At 40.5% G+C, this 25,556-nt stretch overlaps 2 protein-coding genes and 1 pseudogene across 2 annotated transcripts; 1 reads left to right on the plus strand and 2 right to left on the minus strand.

Moving 5' to 3' along the window:
* Nucleotides 1–919: 919 nt before the first annotated feature.
* Nucleotides 920–2,254, minus strand: LOC140037982 (trans-resveratrol di-O-methyltransferase-like; annotated as a pseudogene).
* A 1,378-nt stretch (nt 2,255–3,632) lies between these two features.
* Nucleotides 3,633–5,129, minus strand: LOC140037983 (trans-resveratrol di-O-methyltransferase-like). The gene is made up of 2 exons (XM_072083168.1): nt 4,298–5,129; nt 3,633–3,944 (listed from the first exon to the last, which is right to left on the minus strand). The coding sequence occupies exons 1-2, from the start codon at nt 5,078–5,080 to the stop codon at nt 3,633–3,635; spliced, it is 1,095 nt and encodes a 364-aa protein (XP_071939269.1). The 5' UTR covers nt 5,081–5,129.
* A 6,370-nt stretch (nt 5,130–11,499) lies between these two features.
* LOC140037984 (uncharacterized) lies at nt 11,500–16,511 on the plus strand. The gene is made up of 5 exons (XM_072083169.1): nt 11,500–13,632; nt 13,870–15,202; nt 15,365–15,974; nt 16,067–16,078; nt 16,358–16,511. Exons 1-5 carry the CDS (start codon nt 11,500–11,502, stop codon nt 16,509–16,511), a joined length of 4,242 nt encoding a protein of 1,413 aa, XP_071939270.1.
* The last annotated feature ends 9,045 nt before the right edge of the window (nt 16,512–25,556 follow it).

Genomic DNA, 25,556 nt, shown 5'->3' on the forward strand with positions numbered 1-25,556 from the left:
TTGATGATCAATTAGGTGAACCATTGCTGAAGTTATTTCTTGGCTAGACCTTTAATTATTATTTCTTTGATTTCAGTGAATTGTCATTTAATTTTTAGTTGGCTATTTCATTTTAGTTGAATTGTTTTAATTGTCATCTTTTATACAAAAACATCCCCTCGTGTTACTTTGGATTTCAAAAGAGATAAATATCCCCAGTCCCTGAGGATACGACCCTACTTGCCCTGTTTACAAATTAATAATTATTTGTGTAAAAGTCATCCCATCGGGTATATCGGATTAAGCAAACTCTTCGGGAACATGGTGAATCAAGTAACCCATTACACACCTAAAGTCCCTATTCCAGTACTTGGAATCGGGTTTTGGTTACTTTAATTGGTAATTAGGTTTATTTTTATTATTGTACAGGCATCGACAACCTGTCAAACTCATTCAAGTTCGATAGGACAAATAAATAAATCAAACTTAAACAAAAATTTTGAAATCATTAAAATAATTAAATAAATTTAAATACTAGAGTGTTCGACTTGATTAAGCTCAATTGCATCCCTACGCACAATGGGCTACATGTTGGGTCTCCTTTTTGGGCTAAGTTATCTGCCCTGTAGTCTGTCTCTTGGGGTTAGCGAATGATTCCTCAAATTCTCTCCCTGGGACGGGCCATGAAAAGAAATAAATACTCAAGATTGTGCTTGGAAAGTGTTGAGCATGTAACTTACAGGTCTGCCCGACAGAATAGCTCTGCAGAAAATTCTCGCATGGCTATTTTCACCTCCCAAAAAAATATTGATTTATTGAAAATGAAAAGAAAATGCCACAAAAGATTACAATAGTAAAAGAAGAAAAGATAAACATGTTGACTTCTTACATATGTCTAACAAAAATAGTCCAAAAAAATTATCCGCTACTCCTAATAATAAACCTCAATGAATCCTGCCTAGTACTAGAGTTATCTTATAGTCATTGAATCCTGCCTCAGAAAAGAGTTTTGCCCACTCTCTCTCATTTCTTTGTTACCCCGTGACAAGCACCATCATCAGCATATCAAAGAAAAGTTGACTTTCAATTGCCTCATGATCATCAGCTCCCTTTTGCTGGTCATTCAGTACCATGTCTATGATTATCACCTTCCCTCCATTTTCCTTGCTAGGAATTGCTTCTTTGCATTTCCTAAGCATTTGTACACATTCCTCATCATTCCAATCGTGCAATATCCACTGTTTAAATTAACATTCATATCACAAAGAATTCAAATTAGTCAAGAATACCACATCAAAAAGACATGGTTGTAATGAATCAGCAGCATATATAGATGTGTTTAGAATCAATACTAAGCTGCCTTTTAACAACAAAAAGGTGAATATGGATCTGTTGCATCTTCTTGGAAAGGTGATCTTACCTTCATTGTAACATCATCTGCAGGAGGAATAGCTACAAACATACTTCCTCCAACAAAGGCTAAACTCTTGTTATTCGCTACCAAGCAGTCAACCACATGAGGAAGATCGAGAACAATACAGTTCAAGTCAAGAAAAGCATCAGCAATTTCCTTAGCCAAAGTTCCAGTACCACCTCCAACATCCACCAAAGAATTCAACCCTGAAAAAACATCCTAGCAATCCCTGATCAGAATGCTGCCAACTAGCTGAGAATCGCAAGCCATTCCTTCGTTAAAAAAATTATTAAGCTTCTGATGTGACAAGTCTTGAAGGGATTCACATCACTGTTGTTTTGCAACCAGTGGCTAAGGTGGTACCATGGATCCATCAAGGTAGGATCAAACATGGCGTCAAGCTAAAAGGCTCATCTTTTAATAAAAGTTTAGATGAAGTAGTGAGCATATAACCTTCCTCATCATCGTGCTGACTAATTTTTGCCTCGATGAAGAAGCCTGACCGGATTAGAATCCTCATCAGGCGATAGACAAAGGGGGCTTTTGCATTGCCAATTGGAAGAGCATTGGTGAGTTCATCCAGGGTCATGGGCTTACCATGCTTGTGAATAATGTCTGGTATGCCGAGTTAAATTGTACATTTGAGGGAAATGGAGTTTACGAAGTTGAATATGTGATTCCATGTGTGAGCTTGAGCTTGAAGTAGCTCATTAGCATTACCATTTCTGCCCAAATCCAACTGTTTCGCTGTTGATTTTGTTTTCCTTTTTGGGTATAACAGGTAGGCATCCAATCTTATGGTTAAAGAGCATATAAGACCCACACGAATGGATAGGCATGATGATTAGTAACTGGGGCCATGAGTGGCTATAACAATTCAATTTAGTTCTTCTGCGCACTCTTTTTGTTGACTAATATATTTGCAAGATCCAGAAAGGTGTATGGGACAGTTGTCAGGTTGACAGGTGCCGAACCTGTGCAATAATAATTACTAAAAAGTCCTAATTACCACCTCAATTAAATAATTATAAAACAAATCCAAGTACTGGAGCAGGGACCCTAGGTGTGCAATGGGTTACTTGATTCACCCTGTTCCCGAAGAGTTTGCTTGATCCGATATACCAGATTTGTCTATAAAAATATTAATTTTGCATACAATGGCAAGTAGGGTCGATTCCACAGGGAGCGGGTAGGAAATTATTTCTTTCCAAACTAGTAGAACAAAATTGGGGGATTTTCAATGGAAGATAAATAAATAGAATAAAAGCAAAGTAAAAATAAAGCGAACTAAATTCAGAACTAACTCACAAAGCACAATTCAATAAAAATAGCAATTGATAAAAGTTCTATCCAAAGGATCAACTGCTCAGGCGCGGTCCAATTAAATGATCATCGATGCAAAGATATTTCACCCATTCATCACTAGGTTGGTTATAGTTATCAATAAGCTCTGACAACCAGTTCTTCCTTACCTTTTCGACAGTCAAGGTACGACCATTGACTGCTTCCCTAACCAGATAACAACCCTAGGTACGACCATAGGAATTTAATTACCCAATTGCATTAAAACTAGAAGAACCCAACCCTAACCAATAAACACGCTAAGAGGGTTTATTTAAGCTAGATCCTGCGTTTCCCCATCATAAAACCAATTATGGTGGTTGCCACGGGGTGTTAACTAAATGAACAATTACGGATTCTATTTAATTAACGTGGCAGTAGGCTATTAAATTAAATCAAATACCCGGCCGTTGATATTCGATTAATCAAATACCCATGAACAATTAATTCAGAAAACGCACGAATAATAACGAATTGGAAGAAATAATGAAAGCTTGATTAGATCTCACAGGTGTGATGGACCGCGCCCTCGCGTCACCCTTTGGGTAGAGGAGAAAATTAGCCGCTCCTCATCATGCCAAGCTCACGCGATTTAATTGATTTCATCCACGCAAACATCCAAACAATTAATTCCAAGGAGCGGAGCGATGTGAATTAACTAAGGAACAAATGAGAAATTCCCTTGGTTCATTTCCTTATATCCCGTCGCTCCTGGAGCAGAGTCAAGAAAAAGGATAAAAGTGATGGACAATTGTAGCAAATCAAAAGCGAACGTCAAAGGCGTCTACAGCAAAAGATTGAAAAGGTGAACTCCTAAACTAGTCTAAGTTGCGGCTGAAGAAAGCTAAAAGCCCCAGTCAAAAGCGGCTGACTGCTCACAAACCTAGGAAAAGAATAATTAATAATAAACCTCAATGATAGATCTCAAGCCCAATACTGCAGTTATCTTATAGTCACAGAAGCCTGCCTCAGAGAAAAGTTTCGCCCAATCTTTCTCATTTCTTTGCCTTCCTTTGACTAGAACCATCGCCCCCATATCATAGAACAGTTGGGTCTCAATCGCCTCATGATCATCATCCCCTTTCTGCAGACTTTTGCAGAACGTGTCAACAATTATCACTTTGCCTCCTTTTTCCTTGCTAGGAATTGCTTCTTTACATTTTTTTAGTATTTGTACACACTCATCGTCGCTCCAATCAATCAATATCCACTGCTCGATTGCAAATTGTATCACAATGAAAGAAAATTTTTGTTAGAAACATTACACCCCATCTAAAGCTTTTTGCGTCAAAAAGAAAAAACAAAACTATTCACCTATAGTACCAAACACATGCCATCAATTTGACGTTTAAAACTTTGTTCTTTTTCTGTCCGTCTTCATGATGCAGTTCTTAGATTAAGCATAGCCTCAATTTCTTCTGCTCAAACTTACTTTTGAAGTTGACACTTCCCATAATTGGTGAATTTTAATCCTATGATCTCAGGCAGTTAGGATGAAAATCTAAATAAAACTTCTATAAAAGAAAATTGTCAACTAGAAAACGTGCAACATCGATTTCATACCTTCATTAAAACAGCATCTGCAGGAGGAATGGCTTCAAACATGTTACCTCCAACATAGCCCAAGTTCTTAGTACTCTCCAAGCCATCAACAACATGAGGAAGATCAAGCACAGTGCATTTCAGGCGAGGGAAAGCATCAGCAATTGCCTTAGCAAAGGTCCCAGTTCCACCTCCAACATCTACCAATGAATTCAAACTCTCAAAAACATGCTTACAATCTTTGGTCACCACGCTACTAACCATCCGGGCATCACTAGCCATTGCTTCGTTAAAGAATTGATTAAGCTGAGACTCATGGCTCGCAAAATCATAAAGTGACCTCCCATGGCAAGTATAAAATGGGCTTTCATAGCTGTTCTGAAACCACTGGCTGAGATGGTGCCATGGATCTGTCAAGGCGGGATCGAGCATGGCCAGTAAAAATGGCGTCACGCTAAAAGGGTTGCTCTTTAAAAGAAGTTCAGAAGCAGAAGTGAGCAGATAACCCTTTTGATTATCATTCTCATTTCCAGGAATCTTTGCTTCAATGAAGAAGCCTGAGTGGATCAAAATCTGCATGAGACGATAAACGAATGGGGCTTTTTCATTCTTGATGGGAAGAGCATCGATCAATTGATCGAGGGTCATCGGCCGGCCATGCTTGTGAATAACATCTGGAATGTCTAATTGAATTGCACATTTGAGGGACATAGAATTTATGAAGTTGAATATATGGTTCCATATGTGAGCTTGTGCTTGAAAAAGCTCATCAGTATGATCACCAATATTTCTAGCCAAATCCATTTTTTGTTTGAAATTCTAGGATTTTTTGCGCTTTTTGGTGGTGGGAATTACAAGTAGAACTCGCATTTTATAGGCGGATTATGGGATTCACAGGAATAACGTTGCAATAATTTCTTCTAATAGTCTGACAAGAACCTGTTAGCAAAATAAACAATGAAATCAACTCAGAAACAAGGATCCAAAGGCAGCTGACATCAGTTTCCTTTTCTTGACCAATTCAAATATGAGTATATGGGTTAGTCTAGTCTCCTTCTTGGTGTAACTACACATAATTCAGTGTTTCTGGAGACGTGCTTAAATTAAAGTGTATAATCAGCACTTATTAATTAATTGTTCTTTGTGTCGACTCGTATTATCACTTGAGAAAATCACATAATGCACGCTGCTGGTGGTTCTTCTTGTTTGGAAGACGAAGAAAAAGAAATTTAAATTATCACAACTTTTGAGCCGTGGTTGAGTAAAATTTTACGTTGGTGCATCATTCTTGAGCAAATTCTCTTTTCACAACGATCTGGTGTATTGCAATGCTTAAGAAACATTATTCTTGTCCTAAATATAGGGATACATTTCTTAATTGGAACGTTAAGCCTTGTTTTCTTCCTACTATGAGAGATTTACAACTCTAATGGATTCGAAAATTAGTACTAGCCATTATTGTTAATCAATATCAAATACTAGAATTTGATGAAATGTGGAACCAATGTATATATCCATAATTTGCAGCTCTTAGATTTAGAGTCTTCGACCTATAAAATATGGGGTAATTGAACATGGCATGATGCTAAAGTAAATGAAGTGGTCTTTAATTTAGGGTCTTATCCATTAGGCATTCATTGTTAAGATGAAGTTCACATGTAAATATCTTAGAAATGTAAAGTTAAATAAAGAAAATTTATAGAAATAAGGTATATTAATAATTGTTAGGATGTATATTTATACAGTAAGTTTGGTATGATTTACAAGTCTTAATGGCCACAAGATAACACAATTCTTAATTTAAAAGTTCTCTATTTTGAAAATTCAACACATGCAGACATTTTCGAACACATGTAAATTTGGTAAGCTTTCCTCGTTATTGTGAAGATGGAGAAAGGAATGCCTATACAAGTGTTAAAGGAACCAAAATCCTCGCAAAGAAAAAAAATATAAGTACAAAAATTTGAGTTGAATATTTGCAGAATTTAAACTTGGGTTTTACTAATGGGTGCCTTACATAATATTCACTTAACATATCATATATATACGCATAGTAACAATTATTATCCTCTCTTGTATTTACATACTTTCCTTATTTAATCTTACCTACCCTCTTTTATATTTATTTACTTTCTCTAATTAATATTATATTTTAAAAAACATAACACTTGAAATATATTTTAACGAGTGTTCTATGGCACCTGTTATACAATTTAAACTTTGATTATATTATATTGAACTCCATAATGGGCTAAACTTTTGTTTCTTGACCTTGATTTGTTGCTATATTTGCAGTGCAGTTTGTCTGTCAAACATTTAAAAAAAGAATTACGGCACATACACATTTGTTTGAGTACTAAACTTTTAAATTATATTTTGTCACTTTTGGATTTGTTTCCAACATTACTTGCATATCTTGTTAACGAAGTGGGCAGATAACCCTTTTGATTTCATTTTCAGGAACCTAATTTGATTTAATGAAGAAGTCTGAATGGATTAAATCGGTATGAGACAACTAATAAAAAGTGACCCTGGACTGTTGATTGGTATAGCAATGATCAATTTAGCAAGGCTGATTGGCTGGCCACACCAATTTCTGCTTATGAAGTTAAACTGCACACGTGAGGAATAGAGAGTTTATGAAGTTGAATATTTGTTGGCTTGAGCTTTGGTTAGTTTAGCAGTTTTTTGTTTCTTACTCTTGAATGATTTCAATTGCAAGCCAAATAGAAATTGGACTTGATAGCACAGGTCACGAGACTAAAATAAATCACGCAGCTACAATTTCCGTGATAAACTTAATAAAGTCGACAAACAATGTCCTATTAAAATGAGCATATTGAGAAAAATATTTATGTAAAAAATGAATTAAAAAATACAATGAGATCAATTAAAAAAACACATTAAATTTGACAAAGTTCAATTAACCTTTGTCACAGCATCTCCAGAAATTGACTGTTTACTATTAATTCAACATAAACAAAACTTAATGCAATGACGAAGTAATAACCAGTTCCTCTCAATTAGTCATAATTCATCAAATTATGCGAGTAAATCAACATGGGATTTCCGAATCACGTTACATGCCTTTTCCAGAATGCCAGTAGCCATGCAAAGGATGGATGATGATGATGATTATTATTATTCTGGGGTTTATGGTTATAGTTTTGAGGCAGATTGTGACCCAGTGAGGGATGACCTCCACTCAAAACCAATTTGTCTCCTCAAGTTAAGTTAATGAAGTTACTGTATATCAAGAGTTAATTTGTGAATTGTAAATCATCAAGAGTGTTGGTCAGGGAAAATTCAGGGAAGAAATGAAATTATTCCCTGAAATTAATTGGGCAGCTAAGCAGCCCGTGTTCTGCTTTCACATGCTTAGCTTGCTCTCAAATTCCTCACAAACTTACTTGGTTCAAAGCATTTGCATAGTCGCCATTTCCCCATGGGGCTGTTCATGGACAATGACAATTTGACGGCTAATCTTATTATGATTATTCATTTCGGTATTAGTTATCTGCAGAAATGAAACACAGATAAAAATCATACTATAAAACTCCAAATAAATATTTTTAAAAAAATTGTAAAACTCCACTTGTTACTTAGCTTAAACTAGCACTTCATGATATTATCCCATTCTTTGCGTTTGCAGAAATGTTAGAGATGGTGTTGCACATCTCATTATGCATTAGGTTAGAAAGATCACGATAGACTTGTCCTTGCACCTTAAACGTATAAATGTCACCTTAAACGTATTAAGTGCGGCGGCTCCCAACAAGAAGAAGAAGCCCTTCAGCCGTCCTTCCTTCACCGAATTTATCAAAATGGGCGTAACATCTTCTTTTCCAAAAATGCCCCTGGGACGAGTTTTATCATCTGGACTCCTTTTCTATCAAATTAGCACATGTTATCATATTTTCGTTTTACTCCCTGAAATAGATGCAAAATACTAAAAGTGAGTAAAATTTAACAATTAACCCACATCGGGTCAGGTAATAGAGAAAATTAATAATAAAATAAATGATAAAATTGCAACCTATCACATTAGGTTAGAAAGATCATGATAGACTTGTCCTTGCACCTTAAACGTATAAATGTCACTCTTACTGGATACAAGATGCTTATTTAACGTTACTTCAAGTACTGTGAAGGAGAAAATAGAGTTGTATGCCAGACTACGACGTAGAAATTTTTTGAATTGGGAATTAAACAAATCAAGCAATTCATTATAAGTCAGCACTCACTCTTTTAAAGAAATCTGTTTACTTTATCTCTCATAATATAATCATATTTACTTGAATTACAATTGCGTTGTAACACGTGCTCCATTCAGCCAAATAAGGGCTGATATGCTTGGTACAAGAATAACCTGAATATATATATGGCAAAGCATTAAAAAGAAAAATAAAGTGGAATTAAATAATCGAAAGAATTGAGGGGTAGCAAACTAATCTTTCAAAAAAAAAAAAGGAGGGGAAGTAGTATATATTTATGATTTTAATTAAACTTATTGACTAATGAGATTTAGCCCGACCACTTTTATTAAAGATTGGAATTAGCTAGCCAGTTTCATGAATAACCATACATACGTGCACGAAAAAATCTGGTCAAAGCAAAACTGATTGAAACCATACATAGGTTTGGCCATCCATGCAGTACATAGGATAGGATTTCTAATTGCCAAAAGTATGCAAGTCATGAATGGTAATAGAACATCAATCAGCAGCCATTATGATTTTAAAAAAAAAATATTTTGGTGGGTTTTCTAGCCGTAGCTCAAAGAAACTAAAATTTGAAAATGGCATGATGAAAATCATTTCAAATCGTAAACATCCCATGGCTCTACTAACATGACCAAGACTTATTGAAAATGAGCATGTGTTCAATTTCATATTAGCGTATACACTTAGTCTCGGCTGCAGTTTGATAGGGTATAATTTGTTGGTAATTTTATTATTAATTTTTCCTTTTATCGCTGATAAATATTGTGTTAATTGCTGAGATCTACTCATTTTTGGTATATGGACTTAATTTCAGGAGTGAAACAGAAAACTACCAAAAAGGAGGGATTTTATGGAGAATATGGAGACTTCTAGGGGCTTCAATTCTTGGGCCCTTGAATTGGTGGGGGACCACAAACTATATGTCATTTGGGCTCTTCAAAGAAAGCTACGGAAAGAGACTTGGGCAAGTAGTACTTTGAAGGCTTTGTCCACATGTGTGGGGACCACCTAGATAGGCTTTAGTCATCTTTCTTTTGTTGCTTAAATAGGGATGACGTAGAATAACAGGGACACCTCTAGTTTTAGTCTTTTAGTTCAGTTTTAGTTTTGCTTTCTCCTGACTGGCCTCTGACGCACGCCAGGTGTTCGACAATATTCCCCAACGGGAAAAACACCTTTTATTCCTTGCTTCTTAATAGAAATCGCAATGCCTTTGCAATCTATTAATTCGTGTGGTGATTTAATTATGCGGCGTGGCTAAGTCTTCCATCTAGTCAAGGGTCAACTCGACGGCGCAGTCCCGAAAATCTGTGAGATCTAATTAGTTTTCACGCGTTCCTTAATTTATTAATATTTGCACGTTGTCTGCTTATATTTTCATGGGATTATTTTATTAATTGGATGTCAAGGGCCCAATGTTCAATGTGATTTATTAATCTCGTGCCAATTTAGTCAATTAAATCCGTAATTGTTTGATTGATTAATATTAGTGGCAACTGGTGTGTTTACACATTAGGGGAACGTGCAATCTAATTTAAATAACCCTCGTAGCGTGTTATTGGTTAGGGCTAGGTTTTTCTAATATTAATGCAATTGGGAAATTAATTCCTACGGTCGTACCTAGGAGTATTTCCTGGTTAGGGGTGATCAATGGTCGTACCTTGGTTATCAATAATTTAAGGAAAAATTGGTCGTCAGACTATAACTAGCCTATTAATGAATTAAGTGAACCTCTCCTGCATCAATGATCAGATAAATGGACTGTACCTGAGTAGTTGCATCCTTGGCTAGAATTTATTTATTCCTGATTAAATTCCTGCTATATTTGTGCTAGTGATTTATTCATTTTTAATTAAATTGTCTAATTATTTTTAGTTTCATTCCGGTGAAATCCCCCCCTTATCAATTGGATTTTAAAAAGAAACAGATATCTCCAGTCCCTGAGGAGACGACCCTACTTGCCACTGTCTACTATTTAGTAATTTTTGTCAATTAATTAATTCTGGTATATCGGATTAAGCAAACTCTTCGGGAACAGGGTGAATCAAGTAACCCATTGCACACCTAGAGTCCCTGCTCCAGTACCTAGGATTAATTATTGACTGCTCTTAGTGGTAGCTAGGTTCTATATTATTATTATTATTATTGCACAGGCTGACGACCTGTCAATTTTTGGCGCCGTTGTCGGGGACCTGGCGTTATTATTTGTTTCTTTTTAAATTTCAATCTTTTTTATTTTATTTTTTTTTATTTTGCTCTAATTTTCTGGTATTTTTCTAGTGTATGCCTAGGTCTTCTCGTACAGGTGAATTGATTTTTGACGCTGAAGTAGAGAAAACCGCGCGTAGAACAAGGAAAGAAACCAGACAGCTCAGAGAGGAGCACTCCAGGGCTACATCTCAGAGACCTGAGCCCGAAGTTGAACCAGCAGAATCGTTGGGTGACACTTCAAGTGATTATTGCCAAGAGGACGTCGACATGGCAAACACACAAACATTAAGGGAGTTGGCTGCTCCAAACTTGACCCAACAACCTCTTTGCATAACTTTTCCTCGCCTTAGTGAGAATGCAGCTTTCGAATTAAAACCTGGTTTAATACATTTGTTGCCTGTTTTTCATGGTCTGCCAGGAGAGGAACCCCACAAACACATGCAGGAATTTGATGTGGTGTGCTCGAGTATGAAGCCTTCGGGAGTAACTGATGAACAAATTAAATTAAGGGTCTTCCCTTTCTCTCTCAAGGATTCGGCAAAGGACTGGTTATACTGTCTACCTGCAGGCATTATCACCACGTGGCCAGAGATGCAGAAAAAATTTTTTGAAAAATATTTCCCTGCATCCAGAGCTGCTAGTTTGCGAAAGGAAATATGTGGAATCAAGCAATTTCACGGGGAATCCTTGTATGAATATTGAGAGAGGTTCACCAGGCTGCGTACCCGATGCCCACATCACCAAATAAGTGATCAACTGCTGATTCAGTATTTCTACGAGGGGCTACTGATGAACGATAGGAATATCATTGATGCAGCAAGTGGTGGTGCACTGGTAAATAAGACTACCCAGGAGGCATGGGACTTAATTGAGCAAATGGCAGAGAATTGCCAGCAGTTTGGTACGAGAGCAGATGTTCCTACGAGAAAGGTCAACGAGGTAAGTTCATCTTCCATTGAACAGCAGTTATCTGAATTAACATCATTTGTTCGACAGATAGCTGTAGGAAATGCACAGCAAGCCAAAGTGTGTGGGATTTGCACGAATATTGGTCATACCACTGACTCATGCCCACAGTTACATGAAGAGGGAATTGAGCAAGCAAACATGGCTGGTAACATGCCCATGCCACGTAGACAGTATGACCCCTATTCCAACTCATACAATCCGGGTTGGAGGGATCATCCAAATCTGAGTTATGGGGGAAATAAGCAACAAAATTTCATCCCCAATAGACAACAGGGTTTCCAGCAGCAATATCAAACAAGGAATCAACCCTCCTCTGCCTCAGGTATGTCCCTAGAAGACATGGTTAAAACCATAGCCTCTAATACTATGAAATTTCAACAGGACACTGAGGCCAACAATCAAGAGATGAAAGCACGTATGCAAAACTTGGAAAATCAGATGAGTCAATTAGCCTCAATTGTCAATCGACTGGACTCCCAGGGGAAGGGAAAACTTCCATCCCAACCTGAGGTGAACCCCAAGAATGTAAGTGCAATGACCCTCAGGAGTGGGAAAGAGATTGAAGGACCAGCACCAGTGGCTCCGAAGGACAAGAATGAGGACCGCATTGAGAAGGAGCTTGAGGAAGAAGGAACTCCTGGCACAAATAAAGAGGTAATACGTAACCCTGTGGTTCCAATTAAGCCTAACCCACCACCTTTTCCTAGCAGGTTGGAAAGGCCGAAAAAGCAAGATAAGGAAAAGGAAATTTTGGAGATGTTTAGGAAGGTGGAGATAAATATCCCCTTACTTGACGCAATTAAGCAAGTACCCCGGTATGCCAAATTTTTGAAGGACCTATGCATCAATAGGAAGAAACTGAGGGGAGATGAAAGGATAATTGTGGGAGAGAACGTATCTGCAGTGCTTCAAAGAAAACTTCCACCCAAGTGCGGAGACCCAGGTATGTTCACTATTCCGTGCAAAATAGGGAACATTAGCATTAGGAATGCCATGTTAGATTTAGGAGCCTCTATAAATGTGATGCCCAGGGCTATATATGTTTCTCTGAATTTGGGCCCTTTAAAGGAAACTGGCATTATAATTCAATTGGCTGATAGGACTAATGCTTATCCTGATGGGGTGATAGAAGATATGTTAGTACAAGTGAACAATTTAGTGTTCCCTGCTGATTTTTATATTCTTGATATGGGTGATGAACGTTCTCCAAATCCATCACCAATTTTGTTGGGGAGGCCCTTCTTGAGCACGGCTCGTACAAAAATTGATGTTAGTAAGGGCACCCTAACGATGGAATTTGATGGAGAAATAGTTCATTTTAGTATATTTGAGGCCATGAAATATCCGTGTCATTCTAATGCTGTTTTTGCTGTGAGTATAATTGACCCTTTGGTGCAAGAAGTATTTGAGATTAATGGCAGGGATGAATTGGAGGTAGCAATCACCAAACATTTGGATCTGGAAGTGGCCTGCGAAATGGAGTTAGACATCAATTTGCAAAGAATGGTTGGAGCCTTGCATTCACTAGGCCAAAGTCCTCTAAGGTATGATGTTGCTCCTATATTTGTGCCTGAACCACACCTAAAGCTGTTACCTTCTATCGTGCAGGCACCTGAAGTGGAGTTGAAACCCCTTCCCGAGCATTTAAAGTATGCCTTTCTAGGTGAAAAAGAGACGTTACCAGTGATAATCTCATCCAAATTATCACCCACGGAGGAGGACAAACTGTTGCGGGTTTTAAGGGAGCATAAGGAAGCTATAGGGTGGACAATTGCAGACATCAAGGGTATAAGTCCGTCTGTGTGCATGCACCGCATTCGCCTGGAAGAGGATGCTAGGCCGATAAGACAACCACAAAGGAGATTGAACCCCATCATGATGGAAGTGGTCAAGAAAGAGATAATCAAGCTTCTGGACGTAGGAATTATTTTCTCTATCTCAGACAGCCCATGGGTGAGTCCGGTTTAAGTGGTGCCAAAGAAAGTAGGGGTAACTGCGGAAGAAAATCATGAAGGGGACCTTGTTCCAATTCGAAAGCCTACGGGTTGGCGCCAGTGCATCGATTACCGTAAATTGAACGCAGTGACCAAGAAGGATCATTTTCCCCTTCCATTTATCGATCAAATGGTTGAAAGGTTAGCTCGCCGTGCCTATTATTGTTTTTTGGATGGTTTCTCTAGTTATTTTCAGATAGCAATTGCGCCAGAGGATCAAGAGAAAACAACTTTCACTTGCCCCTTTTGCACTTTTGCCTATCGAAGGATGCCTTTTGGATTGTGTAATGCCCCTGCAACATTCCAGAGGTGCATGATTAGCATTTTTTCTGAATATGTAGAGAGAATAATTGAGGTATTCATGGATGACTTTAGTGTCTATGGTGATAGTTTTGACGATTGTTTAGATAACTTGACATTGATTTTAAAAAGATGCATTGAGACTAACCTGGTACTAAATTGGGAAAAATGTCACTTCATGGTTGAGCACGGGATAGTTCTAGGACACGTAGTGTCGTCTAGAGGAATTGAGGTTGATAAAGCTAAAATAGATGTGATATCTGCTTTACCTTACCCCGTAACTGTACGGGAAGTTCGTTCTTTTCTAGAACATGCAGGTTTCTATCGCAGATTTATCAAGGATTTCTCAAAGATCGGGGCACCACTTTTCAGGCTTTTACAAAAGGATGTCAGTTTTGAATTCGACGAGGAGTGCGAAGAAGCGTTCGAGAAGTTAAAAAAATTACTCACTTCTCCACCTGTCATCCAACCCCCTGACTGGAATCTCCCATTTGAAATCATGTGTGACGCCAGCGATTACGCAGTGGGTGCGGTGCTAGGTCAAAGAGTGGGAAAGGCAGCACACGCTATATACTACGCATCTCGAGCCTTGAACGGAGCCCAATTGAACTATTCGACCACTGAGAAAGAGCTTTTAGCTGTAGTTTTTGCTTTAGAAAAATTTCGTTCCTATTTACTTGGTGCTAAAGTTATTATTTTCTCTGATCATGCAGCCCTACGGTATCTATTGACCAAGAAAGAGGCGAAACCGCGACTGATAAGGTGGATACTGTTGTTACAGGAGTTTGACTTGGAGATCAGAGATAAGAAAGGGGCAGAGAATTTGGTTGCAGATCACTTGAGTCGGGTACAAGTCACCAAGGACGATATCCCGTTGAGAGAAACTTTCCCCGACGAGCACTTATTTTCTGCTAATTTAACTTTGCCCTGGTATGCAGATATTGTTAATTTTCTAGTTACTGACAAGTTTCCTGCAGGATGGCCTAAGGCAAAAAGGAATAAGTTAAGGAGTGACGCAAAATCGTACATCTGGGATGACGCTTACCTCTGGAAACGTGGTGCTGACCAAATCATTCGGAGATGTGTAAGTGAAAATGAATTCCAATCCATTTTAGCTTATTGTCACTCTTTTGCATGTGGAGGTCACTTTGGACCAAAGAGGACTGCTCGTAAGGTTCTAGAGAGTGGATTTTATTGGCCGACCCTCTTTAAGGATGCATATTTATTTTGTAAGTCATGTGATAAGTGTCAACGAGTAGGTAGTATTTCTCGAAGGGATCAAATGACCCAAACCCCAATGATTTTTGTTGAGATTTTTGATGTTTGGGGTATTGATTTTATGGGCCCTTTCCCTTCATCTTTCGGTTTTTTGTATATATTGCTTGCCGTAGATTATGTTTCAAAGTGGGTGGAAGCAAAAGCCACCCGCACTAATGATTCTAAGGTGGTTGCAGAATTCATTAAATCTAATGTCTTTGTCCGTTTTGGGATGCCGCGAGCAATTGTAAGTGATCGGGATACCCATTTCTGCAACAAGATGATTGCTGCACTTTTTAGGAGGTACGGTGTCTTGCACAAAGTCTCCACGTCTTACCATCCGCAGACAAACGGTCAGGCGGAAGCATCGAACCGGGAGATCAAGTCGATTTTGGAAAAAATGGTTCGACCTGACAGGAAGGACTGGAGTGTGAGACTTGAGGATGCCTTGTGGGCATATAGAACGGCGTACAAGACACCGATCGGCATGTTCCCTTACCGTTTGGTATTTGGGAAGCCATGCCACCTCCCTGTCGAATTCGAGCATAGAGCATTTTGGGCGGTCAAGCAATGCAACATGGATATCGAAGAGGGCGGAATTCAAAGGAAGCTACAGTTACAAGAATTGGAGGAGATTCGCAATGAAGCCTACGAGAATGCTGTGATGTATAAGGAGAAAAACAAGATTTTTCATGACCAGCAGGTCTCTAGGAAGACGTTTGAATGTGGACAAAAAGTTCTACTGTATCACTCGAAGTTGAAGTTATTTCCGGGTAAGTTACGTTCTCGTTGGATTGGTCCCTTTGTTGTAACTAATGTCTTTGATTATGGTGCAGTGGAGATCCAGAGTCTGAAGACGGAGAAGAAATTTGTGGTGAATGGTCATCGTCTCAAGCCGTATTATGATGAGGTTCCAGTTGAGCGGGTAGAGATGATGCATTTGGAGGACCCAATTTGCTTGGTTTAAGCAAATTATGGGCTATGTCTAGCCAAAGACACTAAAGAAAGGCGCTCTTTCGGGAGGCAACCCGAATATTGATTTTATTGTTTTTAGTTGTTCATTTCTTTCATTTTGTCGTTTCCTCGTTGGGTAGTAGCAGTATTAATATTTCCTTCACTGAAATCAGGAAGATCAATCGTGGCGTGCCCACGCGGTGTTGGTGTATCCTGAGATCAGAGGACGAAGACCAATCTTGGCGTGCCCACGCGGTGTTGGTGTCTACTGAGATCAGAGGACGAAGAGCAATCTTGGCGTGCCCACGTGGTGTTTGTGTCTCCTGAGGTCAGTGGATGTTTTGTAATCTGGGCATGCCCACGCGGTGATTGACGACACAAAACATGAATTCAAAAAAAAAAAATTTATTTATTATTATTATTATTATTATTCCTTTCATAAAAAAAAAAAGTAAATAAACATTTTCAAAGAAATTTTCTTTTAAAACCTTTGGCTTTTATTTTCTTTTCAAAATTCAGAATTTTGAAATATAAATTCGGAATAATGAAGAAACAGGGTTTTGAGAAATTTATATTTAAAAAAAAAAAAAACTACAGCTAAATCACCCAAATCATCCTTTTTCTTTCTTCTTTCTTTCTTTCTTCCCCGCTGCCCCTCTTTCCCTTTTCCTTCTTTTCTCCTTTCGGCCGCCACCCCTTTCACCCAAATCACCAGAGCCGCACGCCGCCGTGAGCCAAGGCCAAGCTGCCCACGCTCGCTGCGCGTGGCTACTCTCGGTCGCGGCTCCCTAAGCCCGAGCGCCACGACCACAGCCACCCTCCAGCCGCCGCCGACCTCCACCGCGCCCCAGCTTCGGCCAGAGCCCACGAGTTTCCACTACCACCGCAGCAGCTTCACCCACGCAGGCTGTCGTCGACGCCGCTGTCCCTCGCGCGCCACCTCCAGCCGCCGCCGCTCCCTCGCGCGCTACCCCTCCAGCCGCTACCCTCTGCTGACCACCGCGCTGCACGCGACAAGTAGCCCTGCTCGCGCGACGCCTGCGCGCTTCCACGACAGATCGCACGCCGCAGGGGCTTTCCTGCAGAGCCCTGTCGCCGATGCTAGCACCCTGCTCCAGCGCCGCTGCTGCCTGAAGCTCCAACAGCCACCACCAGCTCCATTGCCGCGCGTCACCACCTGCCCAAATTTGGCAGGTGGAGGTATTCCAAGTTCTACCTTAATTAGTAGCTCTCGGGCACTTAAATTGCTAAAATTTGCATTTCATGTTTCCTGGGCCTTTTTTGTTGGACTTGGGCAGGCAGTAATTTTGGGATTTTTGCTGCGATATTCGGGGGGTGAATTAAGAAATTTTTGGGGTCCATTTTGGACAGGTTTGGGTCTAATTGCTACCATATGTGGGGGTATTTCTGCTTTTGTTGAATTGTTGGCCGTCTGACCTCCGTGTGTAAACCAGTGGTACTGGTTGGAGTGGTTTGTTTACATTTAGTGAGTTGGCTATTTGTTTTAGTTTCCCCTGTGACTCACCAGTGGTCCTGGTTGAGATTTTTGTTGTGGTTAAGAGCTTCCGTTGAATTTAAACTTTCCTGTCTGAGCACCAGTGGTACTGTTGCATTGTTGTTTGATTTCTTCAACTTTCTCAATTACTTTGTGGTGAATTGCTGCGATTGCTGGTTATATTTGGGGGCGCCCGTGACGCTTATACTTGTTTATTGGGGGCGCCGTGACGCTTACATTTGCTACTTGGTTGTTTTGGTTTGCCTGTTGGTCACCATGGTGAAGCCTCGATCTTCTTCTAAGACTAGGACCCCTAGGACTCCTCAGCCCCCTCCACCCCAGCATTCCATTCCCGCCTCTGACCCTTCGCACGACCCTTCCTCCTCTGGGAGGCGGGCTCGTCTTGGGCGACAAAGAGGCGTCCATATCTCTGACCCTGCACATTTTGGAGGTCATTTGGTTTTCACCAGGGCAGCCGACAAGCGGCGCTATGAAGCGGCTTGTGAACGACGGATTATTCCTTGTCGTTATCGGGACCCCGCCACATTGGGCCTTCTAAATATTAGCGTCCCCTTTCACGATTTGATTGAAGCCATCGGGTGGCGCCCCTATTCTCGTATCACTGACCTCCCGGCTTTTGTCGAATTAGTCAGGGAGTTTTATGCCACGTTTGAGTTTGACCTTCCCACTAATTACACAGTTTCTACCCCTGATGTCATCCGCTTCCGTTTAATGGGCCAGGAATTCCACCATTCCATAACCGACTTCAATCTGGCCTTTGGTTTCATTGATCTTGCTTATGCTGAGTCTAGGGAGTATGCCGAGAGTGCATGTGACTATGTTCAGCCGTTTTTCTCCCGCTATCGCTTTATTTGGGATGAGATGTCCGTCGACAGGGATAACTATGACCCTCGTTTATCTAAGGGTTCTTTTCTGAAGGACCCGACCTCTCGCTATATCCACCGGTTTTTGGCTTACAGTTTCTCGGGTAGGCGAGATAGTTCGGGCGTTGTGTCTAAGCCGGAATTCTTCTTTATATGGTGCATGCAAAACAATATTAAGGTTAACCTTGGGTGTTGGCTCGCTTCTCAGTTCAAATCCATCTTGCCTAAAAAGAAGCGCCCCTTGATTTTGGGGTCTTACATTACCCACTTGGCTATTAATTTGCATGTCCTTGATATTTCTAACCATAACTTGCATGTAGCCTGTCAAATGGAGCCATTGGATATCCCGTGCCTAGAGAAAATGGGCTTAGTTCGGGAGGGAGACAATGGTTGGGAGCTTGCTCCCCCGGGGCCGCTCCGCCCTCCCCCTCGGTCGTCTTTTGCCCGAGCTTCCACTGAGGGCGGCGATCCTGGCCCATCTTCCTCCGCTCCCCCGCCTTCCGCCCGTACGGATGAGGAATGGAACCATCTCCGCAGCACAGTCGAGCGACTTGAGATTAGGCAGCGACACATGGACGTTAACATTCACAATATGGCGCAGAATCTAGCGGCGTTTATGCAGCAGGCCGGGTTCCCTCTGCAGTTTCCGCCTAACCCTCCCTTGTCTTGACGACTCCAGGGAAGTACCGTTGCCCTTCCTTTTTCGCTGCTGTTCTGTTATCACATTGAGGGCAATGTGTCATTTAGGTGTGGGGGGGTCTTTGTTTGTTTGAGTGCTAGATATTTCCCATTTTTCGTTTTTGGGGTATTTTTCCTATGCTTTTAGTAAGTGTTTTCTGTTTAGGTGTTGTTCCTTTATTCCCTTTTGAGTGCCTTTCCCTTGCTTCTATCTTGGTGAATATTTTTGGCAGCTCACTTTTTCTTGTTAGTTGTGGTTTGTACTATGAGTTAAATTACAGTGGCAAGTAAAAACATGCTTTCTTGGTGAATACTTTGAGTGTAACGACGTGGTGCAATTTATGGCTAACTTGTTTAGGCAATATAAATATTTTGCTGGCACTGTTGTGTAGTTTGGTCTCCTGTTTACCTTAGTCTCCATATTTAGGACATGACGCAGGCTATGATCTATAATTACTTGGTATTTTGGTGTTTTGTGGTGAATAACGTATGGCTATACTCCGCTAGTGTCGCCACCTAGTAACCGGGAGTCTTCACCACAAGTGTCGGCGCTCGCGTAAAAAAGTGGCGATATCTATGAGTAAGTGGTCCTGGAGCTGTGAAAAGTTGAGTAACTGGGCTCTTTCATCTAAAAATGTCAGAGTTCACGTCAAAAGACTTGAATAGCTCGGGACTAAGCATTATGCCTTTGCTATTATTAAAAAAAAAAAAAAAAAGGGAGAAGAAAACAAAACAGAAGAAAGGAAAAAAAAAAGAAAATTAGATGTGGAGAATATGTGAGTTTATGATCATGTTAGCCTGCCGATCCTTGGTTCGTATTGTTGAGATTTTGGTTGCCAGTTGACTTAACTACTGCCTGTTGCTAGTTAATATTTGGATTTCCTAAGCGAATTAGCCATGAATTGGACAGGTCTATGAACTTAGAAGCTAACCGAGTAAGATGTGACTTGACACTTAGCCGCTAAATCTTGATTTTTGGTATAAGCACAGCTGGCAATGAAAGTGTGAAAGCTAGCCTGTGTTGAGTTGAATTGTCCCCATGCTTGAGGGCAAGCATGATTCAGGTGTGGGGGGAATTGATAGGGTATAATTTGTTGGTAATTTTATTATTAATTTTCCCTTTTATCGCTAATAAATATTGTGTTAATTGCTGAGATCTACTCATTTTTGGTATATGGACTTAATTTCAGGAGTGAAACAGAAAACTACCAAAAAGGAGGGATTTTGTGGAGAATATGGAGACTTCTAGGGGCTTCAATTCTTGGGCCCTTGAATTGGTGGGGGACCACAAACTATATGTCATTTGGGCTCTTCAAAGAAAGCTACGGAAAGAGACTTGGGCAAGTAGTACTTTGAAGGCTTTGTCCACATGTGTGGGGACCACCTAGATAGGCTTTAGTCATCTTTCTTTTGTTGCTTAAATAGGGATGACGTAGAATAACAGGGACACCTCTAGTTTTAGTCTTTTAGTTCAGTTTTAGTTTTGCTTTCTCCTGACTGGCCTCTGACGCACGCCAGGTGTTCGACAATATTACCCAACGGGAAAAACACCTTTTATTCCTTGCTTCTTAATAGAAATCGCAATGCCTTTGCAATCTATTAATTCGTGTGGTGATTTAATTATGCGGCGTGGCTAAGTCTTCCATCTAGTCAAGGGTCAACTCGACGGCGCAGTCCCGAAAATCTGTGAGATCTAATTAGTTTTCACGCGTTCCTTAATTTATTAATATTTGCACGTTGTCTGCTTATATTTTCATGGGATTATTTTATTAATTGGATGTCAAGGGCCCGATGTTCAATGTGATTTATTAATCTCGTGCCAATTTAGTCAATTAAATCCGTAATTGTTTGATTGATTAATATTAGTGGCAACTGGTGTGTTTACACATTAGGGGAACGTGCAATCTAATTTAAATAACCCTCGTAGCGTGTTATTGGTTAGGGCTAGGTTTTTCTAATATTAATGCAATTGGGAAATTAATTCCTACGGTCGTACCTAGGAGTATTTCCTGGTTAGGGGTGATCAATGGTCGTACCTTGGTTATCAATAATTTAAGGAAAAATTGGTCGTCAGACTATAACTAGCCTATTAATGAATTAAGTGAACCTCTCCTGCATCAATGATCAGATAAATGGACTGTGCCTGAGTAGTTGCATCCTTGGCTAGAATTTATTTATTCCTGATTAAATTCCTGCTATATTTGTGCTAGTGATTTATTCATTTTTAATTAAATTGTCTATTTATTTTTAGTTTCATTCCGGTGAAATCCCCCCCTTATCAATTGGATTTTAAAAAGAAACAGATATCTCCAGTCCCTGAGGAGACGACCCTACTTGCCACTGTCTACTATTTAGTAATTTTTGTCAATTAATTAATTCTGGTATATCGGATTAAGCAAACTCTTCGAGAACAGGATGAATCAAGTAACCCATTGCACACCTAGAGTCCCTGCTCCAGTACCTAGGATTAATTATTGACTGCTCTTAGTGGTAGCTAGGTTCTATATTATTATTATTATTATTGCACTGGCTGACGACCTGTCACAGTTTCGGGTATCTTGTGTTTATAGTATCTATCTATATTTGATAGCTTTGGTAATTGCACATAATTAGGTAAATTGGGGCTGAAGTCACGGCAGTCTGGTTGCACATTGTACTTGTATATATAGAGCAGATGGCAATGAGCAAAGCATGAAAACTTTTCCCAATTCTTCTGGTCTTTCATGGTATCAGAGCCTTTTTGGCTCTGAAAACAATACCGACCCCTAAACTATAAATCCTAGGAAGATGACAGATCAAAAAGCTTCAAGTTTGAAGACCAATTCGCCGTTCTTATTGAGTGCGAATGACAACCCAGGCAATTTAATTACGCAGACACAATTCAAAGGACCAAACTATGAAGAATGGGCTAAGGCCATGAGGATTTTGTTGAGGGCAAAGAAGAAACAAGGTTTCATTGACGGCACCATTAAGGAGCCGAACCAGAACTCAGATGAAATTGATGATTGGTGGACAGTGAACTCCATGATTGTGTCATGGATTTTTAATACCATCGAACCAGGCTTGCGTTCCACGATTTCATACAAGGAAACGGCAAAAGGAATTATGGGATGATATCCAGCAGCGATTCTCTGTTCGTAATGGCGCGCGAGTTCATCAATTGAAAACGGAGGTTGCAAATTGCAAACAAAACGGGGATTCGATCATGGCTTATTATGGTCGACTCAAGAAACTGTGGGATGATCTGAATGATTACGATCCTATGCCTACTTGCTTTTGTAATGGATGCAGTGTAACTTCGCTACACGGCTTCAACAGCGTCAAGAGGAAGAGCGGGTGCATCAATTCCTCATGGGGCTTGATGAATCATCTTATAGTAATGTTCGTTCCAACATCATCGCTTCAGACCCTCTTCCAAACCTTCATAGGGTTTATTCTCAAGTTACGGAGCAAGAACAAGTGCAGGTAATGACGCGAGCAGCTCCCAATCGGTCTGATCCGGTGAGCTTTGCCATGAAAACGGTCAGCCCAGGCCCTCGGAATTCAGGGGGGGACCGAAAAGACGATGGAGTAGTTTGCTCTCACTGCCAAAAACCAGGACATAGCATGGACACATGTTTTCGTCTTCATGGCTATCCCGACTGGTGGCCAGGAAATTCGACTCAAGGAAGAGGCAAAGGACGTGGTAACCAGGGGCGTGGCCGTGGTGGAGTAGCACGGGCTCATGTTGCACAAGGGGCAGTACAGGCGGCTGCTAATGTTTCCCATGGGAGACCACTTGATGATTCTGATAAAGCTGGATTGGAGAACTTGAGCAAAGCTGATTGGGAGACTTTGAAGTCTCTCTGGAACACTCACACGAATAATACATCAGTTGGTCAGCCAAGGCTTAATGGTAAGGCATATTTACAATGGTTGTTCGACACAGGTGCTTCGCATCATATGACAGGAGAGGAAACTGCATTTTTAGAGCTTCAAGGAATACCTCCTTGTCCCGTGAAAATGCCAAACGGTGAATACGTTATGGCAACAGGAGAAGGAACAGTCCTTGTAGGAAAATTATCTCTCAAGGGTGTTTTATATGTTCCTGAAATACGATGCAATTTGATATCTGTTTCAAAATTAGCCCGTGACAAAGTTTATATCTTGAAATTCACTGATCGTTTATGTGTTATCCAGGACCGCACTTCGAGGATGCTGATTGGAGTGGGTGAAGAGCTTGAGGGGCTGTATGTCGCACGAGGGGAGCCTCTGGTCAGTGCTCATGGAGCCGCTACAGTCAAGAATATGGATTTGTGGCATAAAAGGCTGGGACATCCCTCTGTGCGAGTCATAGAAAAGCTCCCTACAATAGACGGTAGTATAGAGATAAATAAAGGTGTTCATGAACCTTGTGACGTTTGTTTCTGGGCAAAACAAACCCGTATTCCTTTTCCTATTAGTGACCGTAAAGCTAGTGATATCTTTGAATTAATTCATTGTGATTTGTGGGGAGCTTATCGAGATGCTAGTTTTTGTGGTGCTACCTATTTTCTGACTATTGTTGATGATTGTTCTCGTGGTGTATGGGTTTATTTGTTAAAAGGGAAACATGAGGTCCCATATGTTGTTAAGAATTTTTTGGCTATGACCGAGAGACAATTTAATAAACAAGTCAAAATTATACGCAGTGACAATGATACAGAGTTTACTTGTTTAGGTGATTATTTTAAGGAGTATGGCATTATTCATCAGACTTCCATGGTTGGGACACCCGAACAAAATGGAAGAGTTGAGAGGAAACATCGACACATTTTGAATGTTGGTAGGGCGCTTCGTTTTCAGGCTAACTTACCTATTCAATTTTGGGGAGAATGCATTCTCACTGCAGGATATTTAATCAATCGTACTCCATATTTTGATTTTGGGTGGAAAAACTCCATATGAAATTTTGTTTGGAAGTCCTCCATCTATTTCTCATCTTAGAGTATTTGGATGCCTATGCTATGCTAAGAGCATTAATCGGGAAAAGGATAAGTTTGCAAGTCGAAATCATAAGTGCATATTCATGGGTTATCCATATGGTAAAAAGGGGTGGAGGGTGTATGATCTAGATAGACAGGTTTGCTTTGAAAGTCGAGATGTTGAGTTTGTTGAGCACGTGTTTCCTTTTGCCCATATGGACTCCACAAGGTCGGCAACTCCAGATCCTCTGCCTACTGTCATTGAGCCTACTATATTGGAGGACATGCCTGAGATTGAGGCACCTCCGCCAGTCTCTGAATATGACGGACAGTCCGTGGAAGAGGGTGTGACAGCAGATGGGATCGTAACAATACCTGAAGTTGCAGAGGTTACAGGTACAGCGGACGATCTTGGTCGTGGCAAACGAGCGCGACAGCCTTCAGTTCGTTTGCATGATTATGTGTTGCATACAGCTGCCCTCCGTTCCTCGAGCTCTCCTTCCTCTTCCTTGGCATCCTCAGGTACGCCCTACCCCATCACAAACTATGTGAATTGTGCTAAATTTTCTCTGTCGCATCGTCGATTCGTGGCTGTAGTAACTACAGGGATTGAACCAACCAGTTTTAAAGAGGCAATGCAGCATTCATGTTGGCGTGAGGCAATGAGAAAGGAGGTTGAGGCTTTAGAGAATAATGGGACATGGACAGTTTGTACTTTGCCTACGGGAAAGAAGGCTCTTGGTAGTAAATGGGTCTACAAAATCAAGCATCATGCAGACGGAACAATCGAGCGATACAAGGCACGGTTGGTTGTTTTCAGGAATCACCAGATCGAGGGTCTTGATTATACTGAGACGTTCGCACCTACTGCAAAGATGGTCATGGTTCGTACCTTCTTGGCAGTAGCAGCGATCCGTGGGTGGGAATTGCATCAGATGGATGTGCACAATGCATTTTTGCATGGCGACCTTGAGGAGGAAGTATATATGCGTTTTCCACCAGGTTTTACGGCACCCGGAGCGGATAAAGTGTGTCGTCTGCGCAAGTCTCTCTACGGGCTGTGACAGGCACTGCGGTGTTGGTTTGCCAAGCTGGCTACGGCTCTGGTTCAATATGGATTTCAGCAATCTGGCTCAGACTATTCTTTGTTCACGTTTCGGCGTGGCAAAGTTCAGTTGACCATTTTGGTCTATGTGGATGATCTGGTGATAGGTGGGAATGATAGTGATGTCATTCATGCGTTTAAAACTTACTTGAATGATTGTTTCCACATGAAAGACCTTGGTAAATTGAAGTACTTCCTTGGTCTTGAAGTAGCACGAAATTCGACTGGAATTTTTCTTTGTCAGAGAAAGTATGCTCTCGATATTAT

Source organism: Coffea arabica, chromosome 3c, assembly GCF_036785885.1.
Source record: "Coffea arabica cultivar ET-39 chromosome 3c, Coffea Arabica ET-39 HiFi, whole genome shotgun sequence".
Classification (NCBI taxonomy): Eukaryota; Viridiplantae; Streptophyta; class Magnoliopsida; order Gentianales; family Rubiaceae; genus Coffea; species Coffea arabica.

Coding starts and splice junctions, on each gene's coding strand:
- LOC140037984 (XM_072083169.1), top strand. CDS start 11,500: ATGAACGATAGGAATATCATTGATGCAGCAAGTGGTGGTGCACTGGTA. Junction 13,633..13,869: donor CTATCTCAGACAGCCCATGG/GTGAGTCCGGTT, acceptor AGTTATTTTCAG/ATAGCAATTGCGCCAGAGGA. Junction 15,203..15,364: donor TAAGGATGCATATTTATTTT/GTAAGTCATGTG, acceptor TGCTTGCCGTAG/ATTATGTTTCAAAGTGGGTG.
- LOC140037983 (XM_072083168.1), bottom strand. CDS start 5,080: ATGGATTTGGCTAGAAATATTGGTGATCATACTGATGAGCTTTTTCAA. Junction 3,945..4,297: donor CAGATGCTGTTTTAATGAAG/GTATGAAATCGA, acceptor GCAATCGAGCAG/TGGATATTGATTGATTGGAG.